The sequence below is a fragment of the Juglans regia genome, chromosome 16 (genome assembly GCF_001411555.2).
Source record: "Juglans regia cultivar Chandler chromosome 16, Walnut 2.0, whole genome shotgun sequence".
NCBI classification, from domain to species: domain Eukaryota; kingdom Viridiplantae; phylum Streptophyta; class Magnoliopsida; order Fagales; family Juglandaceae; genus Juglans; species Juglans regia.
Genome location: NC_049916.1, coordinates 12490831 through 12501036, shown reverse-complemented (window position 1 = coordinate 12501036; position 10206 = coordinate 12490831). Strand labels below are relative to the sequence as shown.

The following is a 10206-nucleotide window of genomic DNA, read 5'->3' as shown; positions in this document are numbered from 1 at the left end:
TTTCTACAAGACTCTCAGCAAATTCTCTTCCTCTACATCACTCAAATAAATGTTAATAATAGCTGAGAAAGTAGAGTCCTGGCCTAAGAAAGTGTACCTTAAATTTGATGGAAGCAGTTTGAGTTTAGGCTTGGGTGGTTCCTTACTTAGAGATGTCAGCTAAGATAAGTTTAGCTCTTCCACTTTTGGTTTTATTGAAGGAGGAAAGGATGGTGTAGCCTCCAAATATCTCTCACACTCCCTAACCTCTTCATCTTCTGATTCAATAGATGTAGAGTTAGTAAGACATGACCATGTCTCAATCGCTTATTTGAAAACAAGAATGTAACTCGGAAGGAAATTCCATAGATTTAAATACGTCAAAAGTGACCTACTCCTCGCCGACCCTCAAAATGAGTTTCCCTTGCTGGACATCAATTAAAGTTCTCTCCGTCGCAAGGAATGGTTGACCCAGTATCAAAGGGATCTCCTTGTCCTACTCCATATTGAGTACAACAAAGTCGGCCGGGAAGATGAACTTCTCAACTTTCACTAGTATGTCCTCAATGAGTTCTCTTGGATATTTAATAGATATGTTCGCCAACTGTTGAGAGATGGTGGTTGGCTTTGTTTCTCCTAGACCTAGTTTCCTGAAAATAGAAAAGGCATCAGATTATTTGTAACGAGCCGATCCAATATTATTAGGGATAAATTATGGATAATTTTATTGGGCCTAAATTAAATTTAATGGGCCAATTGGAACAGCCTAAGAGCTATTAAGCTTTTTTTTTTTTAAGACATTGGAATTTTAAGGGCTTAAATTAGATTTGATTAGTGATATTGGATTTAAAGCTCATTATTTAAGGACCAAGAGAAACCTAATTAATTGGAATTTTACCAAAGAAAGTTATGAAAAGCCCAAAGATAACTTTTAGACGAGTTAGACGCATCTTAAAATTTAAGATCAGTCGTTAGAATTTTTGGTCACTTTAAAATCATCACTTATTGAGGTAATCTCAGGTCAAATGAACAGCTGGATTACTATCACGACAGTTACTAACCAAGTCAAAATTGAACTCACCCTCCCTATCTTCTCGGTGACTAAGACCGATCTTCTCTTACATTGGTCACAAATAGAGTTCCAGTCCAACACTCAAATGCCACCCTCCTGTCTTTAAATCCTCTCACTTCTGCAATCTTGCTACAACAATTTATTTCTCACAAATTCGAGATCCTCCACACCGCAACACCATGTACCCAGTACAGCCCCTGCTATCACCCCATTGCCAACGACGAGAACTCCATCACCTTGCCGAAACTACACAGTAAGTCTATCTCTCTTTTATTTAAATTTCTACCTTCCTCACTTTAGTTCCTCTCTATCCCAACGTCAAAATACACTCACCGTAGCACAGCCACCGTAAACCACAAAAAAGAACCTCTGCAAAGTTGGCTCACATCGTTTACTCCACACACAGCACCCTTCACTTTTGGTGTTTCACAAACCATTTCCCTTAGCCGTCCAACAGACACCCACATGGCACCACCCACCATCCCTTCCTCCTTCCCAACCCATGACCAAATCACTAGCAACACATGTTTGGAAACAGCCCAAGAAACCACACCGCTACCGCACAGTTGCACCAAGAACCACCAAGACGAAGCCCAGCCATGACCTAGCCACCGATACGCGAACATGCCCTGTTCTTCACTCCAAACACAGAGCACTCGGAGACCACACAAACCAGGCACTTTCAACATCAGACGCCGCCAGTTGACATCCAAACTAGGTCCAAGAACTCCTCCACGCCTCCTTCCTCAGCTGTAGATAACGAAAACCACCACCGTGCCGAGACTACCCCGTAAGCCTCTCTCTCCATGTTATCTCTCTGCCTCTGTTAGGTTCTCTTCCTCCCAATTACGTCAAACACTCTTACTTTAGAGTCTCTCTCAAGCTTTTAGTTTCTCTCTCTATCTCTCTTCCTCTAACTAGCGTCAAGCCTCCAGCCACTACTCACCTTTGTTAGGAGTTCACAACCAAGCTCCACTGCCCACTGCCTCTCAAAGCGAGGTCATCTCATCCCTTCAAATGTCTAAAATCTCGTACCTAGAAACACATAACAGGTGAGGGTGTAGGTAAATTACAAAAATACCCATGCCTATTTAGGATTAATGGTTGGGAATATTTTTAGGAAGATTTTAGGAAATATAGACTATTCAAGTATTTTAGATTACAAATAAAATCACATGTTTAATTAGAAATTTATGCAAATTACGTGCCAAGAATAATGGATTAGCGCTGCAAGGTAAGTAGTATGATGATATGATATGAACCCGCGGGAATGAATTCCCTTGAACCCACAATCAATTTGAAAACTCCCCAAGAAAGCCAAAAATCAAGTCAAGGATGGAGAATCTAGACCCGATGAGAACCCGTTTCAAGAACCTAGATTATATTAAAATCTAGACCCGTTGAAGAACCCGTCTCAAGAACCCAGATTACAAGGGAGGAACGTCACAAAGGTTGTGATTTACCTTTGATAAGTTCAAGAGTTCAATCAAGAACAAGAGGAGAAAACTCAACTCACAAATAAACTTCAATATGGTCTAACTCTCAAATGAGGCTACAAAGAGTTTTTAAAGCCAAACCTAATCAAAACCCTAGCCAAAATAATGCCCCTTTTACCCAAAATTACCCTTGATGAATAGTACCGGCTACAGTACGTGCAGCTACAGTAACCCCTACAATAAATTGATGAAACCCTAGTTCCTAAAATGTAACTTTCCAAATAAGCCATTGGCCAAAATACAAGGCCTTCCCAAAAACATAGTTCAAAAGAAATAAGACATGTGAGCCAAGCATCTTCAACCCCACTTATTCTAAACTAATAAAATAAATCATTTAACTAAATTGGAAGCCTCCAATAACAATAGGCCGTATCTCTAAGTCATGTCTTCCACAGCTTGAATAAAGTGGATCAAAGCTGGTTCTTCTTATTTCAGACCCATCTTCAGTGTTGGGCTCTTGCTGGCTTCATCCCAAGTGGATTGATTGCACCAATCCTTGCATTGCTTCCTTGATCTTCTTGGCCATTGATCTTGTAATTGGCCCATCTGGAACTTGCAAAAGATCTTTAAGAGTAGGCCCACCTTGGTTCCTATCATGATACCCTTACAAGTATATACGATAAACGGCATGTCTTTTATAAAAAATATTATGCATGTATGCCCTCCATTGGAAGCTCCTTTTATGTACCCAAGCGATGATAAAATTATGAAAATTCATGATTTTATGTGAAGTTTTATGCATTAAATTATTTATGAAAATTCCTAATTTTATGAAAGGAGTTATGCATCAAAATATTTATGAATAGACATTATTATATGTGAGAGTTATGCATAAAATTATTTATGAAAAGTTATGATTTTATGTGAGTCTTATGAATTAAAATATTTATAAAAAACTATGCATGATTTTTTGTGAAGATTTATGCATCAAAATATTTATGAAAAATCATGATTTTATGTGAGGAAACATGTATCACGACATTTATGAAAGAATGCAATTTCACTTGAAGTCTATAGTATGATATGACAAGTATGCATGTGATTTCTCTTGAAATCTATGATATGATAAGTATGAAGTATAATTATGATGAAGTATGAATGATATGATATGTAATGGTCTATGTTATGATATGAAGACGATACATATGTTATGGGCATATTGCATTGTCAGGTCGTATATATTGGTAGTGCACCCAATATGTCTTCCTTGTGTATGGATTCCACAACCCACGGCCACGGGCAGAATTGAAATCTACTTAGATTCGCTAACCGTAACTCACGGGGGTCAACATAACAGCCTATGATAAGTGAAAGATAAATTCATGTTCATGTTCATGTTCATGTTATTTACGTATGTATTTATGAGTATGCATGTTCTTCAAAAAACCTTATGTTTATAATGTTTATTATATGATGTGTTGCTTATTGAGTATTTGACTCATTTTTGTATATTTTTATGTTTTTAAACCATCCCAGATGATGACATTTATGAGGATGGGAATGCAGGACATGACTTGACCTAGGGAGGCGATGTAGAGGCCTAGATAGTTTATGTCATGTTCAGTTTATGGTTTAAGGTTTAGAAAAATATTTTAATAAGCATATGAGACTTCCGTATTTTTTTAAAATAAGTGCTTCCGCAGACTCTATTTTGGATTTTAAGTGTTTATTAAAATTTGTTTTATTTATGCAATCTTTCGCATCTGGTGCGTTGTTAAAAAAGTTATAAGTTCAATTTAGTAGCACACCGGCTCCCCCAAAATTCTAAAAATATGTCTTTATTGGGGAGCGGGGAGTTACATTAATACTTGCCCCTAAGTCACATAAATCTTTATCAAAATATGAATTTCCTATAGTGTAAGGGATCGTGAAACTCTCCAGATCTTTCAACTTAGGCGACAACTTCTTTTGTAAAATTGCACTGCTCTCCTTAGTCAGCATCACAGTCTCTTGCTCCTCCAACTTTCGCTTGTTTGATAATATGTCCTTCAAAAATTTTACATAATTAGGCATTTGCTCTAAAGCTTTAACGAGAGGAATATTAATATGCAGTTGCTTAAATGTACTCAGAAATTTAGAGAATTGATTATCAATCTTATTTTTTCTTAATCTCTGCGGAAAATGAATTGGTGGATCATAAATTGAAGGAGAATAGCTTTCAGAATTAAACTCCCTAGATTTTTTGGGTTTTGTAACCCCTTTATTCTCTTTAGTCATCTTAGCTTGCTGGTCGATAATGTCCCGATCAGTTTCTTTCACCTCGTACTCGGTTTCCTTCTTCTCAGACTCCACATTTTTTGCAGCTTCTGCATCTCGCTCAATATTTACCATCTCTGGCTGGTCATATGTCCACCCACTTCTCAATGTTATGGCTTTGACATGCTCCTTCGGATTGGTCGCAGTGTTGCTCGGTAGAGTCCCTGTTGTCATCTCGAAAAGCATGTTTGAGAGCTGATCGATTTGTGCCTCAAGATTTCGGATTGAAGCCGAGTTGTTTTAGTTCACCATATCATTCTTTTGCATGGGCTGCATGAACATATTTTCAAGTGTCGGCTTCTTCTCTTGCAATGGAAACTGTTGAGGTGGTCTAACTGGCACTTGGTTATTGCTCCATGAAAAATTAGGGTGATTTCTCCATTTGGGATTGAAACTGTTTGAATAAGAATTGTTTTGACATTGGAAATTGTGGGCTTGTTCATAACTCGGTTGGGTAAAAGGATTCCCCACTTGGCAATCTACACTTGAATGATTTCCAGTGCAATGATCACAAATAACATTAGTTTGAATAGCATTAACGTTCATTTTTCCTATATGTTGGATAGATTTGCCAACTAGGCAGAGTCAAGCTGAACGACCCTGGCCGCCTTCTTTGGCATTTCCCTTTCTGAGGCCCACTGATAGTTGATAAACACCAACTCTTCCAGAAGTTCATATGCAGCTTCAAGGGTCTTACTCATTAATGCTCCTCCTGCAACTGCATCAACCATAGATCGATTTGTGGGTACCAAACTATTGTAAAATGTTTGTACTTGAAGCCCGCTAGAAATTCATTGGTGAAATTTCTATTGACTTTAGGAATCTCGTGAAAACTCCATAAGTTTTTACGAATCGACCAATCGCATAGGTTTTAGTATGTCAACATAGTCAGTGTTATCACTCACTATGGTACTAGAAATATAAGTTTTATTTATTTGAGGTGGTTAGAAGTGTCAGAATGCATTATGGTCCACGCCATTAGACTCAGTGGATTATTTAGGATTTTATGGTGCAACAGCTTATTTTCATAATTTCGGACGAAACGTCTGCTGGAAATTGTGAAATTATTTTTATGGGCACTTCGAGATTGAATTTCGGTAAAATATTTTCACTGTAGGTTAATATGAATATTTAGGAATTTTTAGTGTGAAGTTTAAGATTCACTTTTTCGGAGTAAATAGTAACCTCCGTAAGCGCACTGATTGCAGTGTTTTAAAATTACAATGTAGAATGTCCAAATTAGATTAGAGAAGTTTTATTTGGACACTTGGCAATATCTTAGCCACACTTAGTGAATAATATTAGACACTTGGCACCATGAGGAACATTTGATGGATTTGAAGGAATCAAGCTGTGAAATCATGCTACTTAAGCAAAACTTTGTTTCATCTACTCAACCAAATTGTGCTAGACCAAAAAGGTTTTCAATCCTAGTAAAATCATAAATGGTGGGAATCCAATCGAAAGCCCAAAAGCATGGTTGAAATCGGAACCCTAAACGGTTTCCCCAAAACCCTAAAGTTGGCCTCTAAACCCTTTCTAATCCAATTTCTAGCATTGTCTTTAATCACTTGATTAAATCACTTCCACATGCTATTAATCCTTCAAATTTGTGTTGGAACATCATTATCGAACCTTGTTAACCTTGAAAAATTGATTGGGCCAAGTGATATTGAATTTGGGCTTGATAGCAACCCAAACCCTCTTTAAACCCCAAAATTTAGGCTCATTCGGTTTAGGCCCATTAAGGCCCACGAATTTGGTCACTATAGGATTGCTTCATAGCTAAGTTTTGTACCCCCACTTGGCTGGCCAGATCTTTACAAGAAGGGCCTAGAAGGTTCTTGAAATACATAGCAAAAGGGTCACCTCACTCATTCACTCTTACACTCCACCTTAAGAAAAGATCTTGGACTGATTTTTATGAGAAGAAAAGGCCAACACTCAACCTTCCCTTCAGTCCTATCACTTTCCATAACTTGTGTAAGAGGCTCTCCAGTCCACTTCCCACGAAAAGCAACTCTCATTTACACTTTTCCTTCATAGAACACAAAAGATACTCTCGGACAGTTTTTCATACCTCTTTTGAATGCATGTTTCGAAGTTTTTGTAAGTGTTTTCTCGCAAAGTTTCCTTCATAAAAGTTGTTTCTTTTGGCATCTAGTTTACGTGGATATCTTATTCATTCCATTTGGAGATCATTTGTTTGGTCAAAAATTGTTTAGACCCAAGAAAGGTCATTCTGGGCGATAAACTGGAGAGTGTGTTATATTTTGGAGTTTTTGACCAAGCTAATGAATAGATCTTGGTCCGAAATTTTTATGGAGTACTGTTTACATGTGTATATGATTATTGGTTGAGTATTTGTTGCATGATTAAAAGTTTTGGTGAAATATTTTCTTAGATCTAGAAACTTAGAAACTGGAAGAGGAAAAACAGTTTCTGTTTTGAGAAAGTTTAAATCTTTTATGGTTTAATCTTATTCCAATGGCTTTGATATTTTTATTGGAAGATCCTAAGCATCTTATATACATGTTAGAATGTTATTTTGAAGATATTTGATGTTAGTTTCAAAGATATTAAATTTTATGCAAGGAGATATTCGGTTATGCCAAAGTGATGATGTTCTTTGCTAAATTTATGTTTTGGTTGATGTTTAACCATGTGATCTTGAGTTTGAAGCTTGGAACTGTTTTAGGACACCTTTTTAAACCATGTGATGTTTTGTTTTGAAGATCACATCTTTATAAGTCATGGATCAAGAGGTTGATCAAGACAAGTTAGAAACAAAAATCTGTTTTGAACTTAGAAGAGAAACCAAAAAGTTCAAGTATGGTTTTAGTGATTTTGATGACTTTTGTTCATGATTCAAAACATGATTATTCTTAGGAATATGTTATGAGTATAGTAGAATAAAAATTTTGGTTTAATCATGAGTTTTGAGATTTGAAAGAATTACAACAAAAAGCAAAAGAATTAGCCTTGTAAGTTTCGGCCATATAGAGTTTTGATGGTTGTATTTAGTTTTAAATTTTTCTGAATTGATATTTGAGCTTAGGACAAAATTTACATAAGATATGTAAATTTTGGTGATTTTTGGAGTTAGGATGCAAAATCCTTAAGTTAGGGGTAAAATAGTCATTTTCCCACATGTAGAGGGTAAAGTGGTAATTTTACTCTAAGTTGATATTTCTCCATATTCCTAATTGTTAGTGATTAAGTTCTAATTTTTAAAAATCACTACTTTCAGTTTTTCGTTATCGCACTTGAGTTTTGTCTCGAAGCGCGAAGATCGAGGTAAGTTAGTTTTTAACTTACTATCAGTTTAATGTGTATGAGTGATCAGTAAGGGAACTAAATTGTATGTTTGCATGTTATCATATGTGTCATGCCAAGTCATTACATATTTATCTGATACACAGAATTTATTCTGTCATGAATTATTCATCTGTTACATAAGATATTCTGTCACGTATTGCTATACATTGCAAGTATGTCATGTTAAGTTTGTCATCTGTTACATGTATTTCATGTCACGTAATATTCAGTGTCACATGTTACGCCATGTTAAGAAATGTTGTCTATTACATGGTATGCTATGTTACGAAATGTTGCCTGTTACATCTATGCCATGTTATGAAATGTTGTCTGTTACATTTATGTTTCAAAGTATGTCATGTATGTCGTTTTACGTTCATGTCATGTTACGCTACGTCAAGATTTCTGTCTTTTATGTCACGTTTATGTCATGTTCATGTTACGTCAAGTTACGAAATATCATGTCTGCCAGTTAAGTTATATAATCATGTCAATCACGACCCTAAGCGCTAGGATGGGGTAATATCCTAGTGGAACTCCTTTGTTCACGCTGGAGTGTCTAAATAGGTGTGAAATTCCCTAGGTTGACGAAGTACAGTCAACAGGTTGCGAATGGGGCCTAATTAGCTGGTCACCGGAGCGCACCAGGCACTAACGCCGATGGTACCACACATTATGTTACGTGTGTCCACAGCAAGTGTGGCACAACAAATAAGTCATGGGGCCACAACAACTGTGGAGCATACACTACGTGAGACACAGCAATTGTGACACGTAGAATACGTGGGGCCACAACAACTGTGGAGTATGTATTAACGCACTCACAGCTGGTATAGAAACCTGTGATGTGATGCGGTAATCGGCAGGGACACACAGCTCAAGGGGACTTGTGTAGCACCCGTATAGTCACTTTAATGATTAAGTCTATTGAATAAGATTCCAAGTTCATGCATTTCACGTTCAAATCATGGTTCACGTTATGTTATATTCAAGTTTACGTTCACGCAATCATGGTAATCCCATGAGACAAAAATATGTTCCAAGTCCATGTTATGTTATGTTCACGTTTACGTTATGTTCCAAGTTCACATTTATGTTATGTCATGCTCATGTTTATGTTCAAAATATGCATGTTCACGTTCATGTTATGTTTCATGTCCATGTTATGTTCCAAGTTCACGTTCATGCTAAGCTTCAGTTTCAGTTTAAGTTATGCCAGTTATGTTATGTTATATGTCAAGTTATGCTATGATTACTTATGATTTGATTATGCATTTATATTTTTACTGCCATACATGCATCATTAACTTGTGTGGAAGTTTTTTTGTTTACTTACTGAGATTTGTAATCAAATCTCATTGTGGTAGTCCCAACTACCATTCCCCCTGAATGGTAGATCTTGTTACAAGATCAGAAGGAGAACCAGGAGTTGACCAACTAGAAACAGTCGACTAAGCAACAAGGCGATGTAGATGTAGTTACCTTAGATTACTGCATGTATTTTATGGAGTTCAATCTCCAGCACTCTTTTGTTCACAACCATTTTGGATGTGAAATATTTTTACTACTTTAGATTTTATTTTAGTTTAAAAATATATATATTTGGTTTAAATTAGATCACAGTTTTTTTTTTTTTTTAGGAATTGGAAGTGCATGCGCCGATCTAAATCATTAGAGCTTACACTTTTCTATCCTGAGATTGAAAGAATCTTACGTTGGATCAATAAAGAGAAGAAAGAGGTCGCCGCCTCCAAAGTTATTATGGTCGATCAGGAGCACAAGGCGGTAAGAGACTATGCGATGCCCTCTGTCAATGGGGCGACATCTAGTATAAAGCGGCCAGCTATACAAGCCAATAACTTTGAGATCAAGCCAACCATCATTCAAATGATTCAAAAAACCGTTCAGTTTGGGCGGTTGTCACAAGAGGATCCTAATGTCCATATTGCAAATTTCCTAGAAATTTGTGATACTTTTAAATACAACGAAGTGATAGATGATACTTTGCCGCCTAGCATCATCACCACTTGGGAGCAGTTGGCACAAAAATTCTTAGCAAAATATTTCCCTCCGGCCAAGACAACG

The 10206-nt window shown here is 36.8% G+C and overlaps 1 protein-coding gene across 1 annotated transcript; it reads right to left on the bottom strand.

Annotated features, from left to right (window-relative positions):
- Nucleotides 1-4311: 4311 nt before the first annotated feature.
- Nucleotides 4312-4977, bottom strand: LOC108984864. Its single transcript, XM_018956948.1, has one exon. It carries the CDS (start codon nt 4975-4977, stop codon nt 4312-4314), a length of 666 nt encoding a protein of 221 aa, XP_018812493.1.
- Nucleotides 4978-10206: the final 5229 nt, after the last annotated feature.

What these genes read in the sequence shown, in the direction of transcription:
- LOC108984864 (XM_018956948.1), bottom strand. Translation starts at nt 4,977, where the DNA reads ATGACAACAGGGACTCTACCGAGCAACACTGCGACCAATCCGAAGGAG.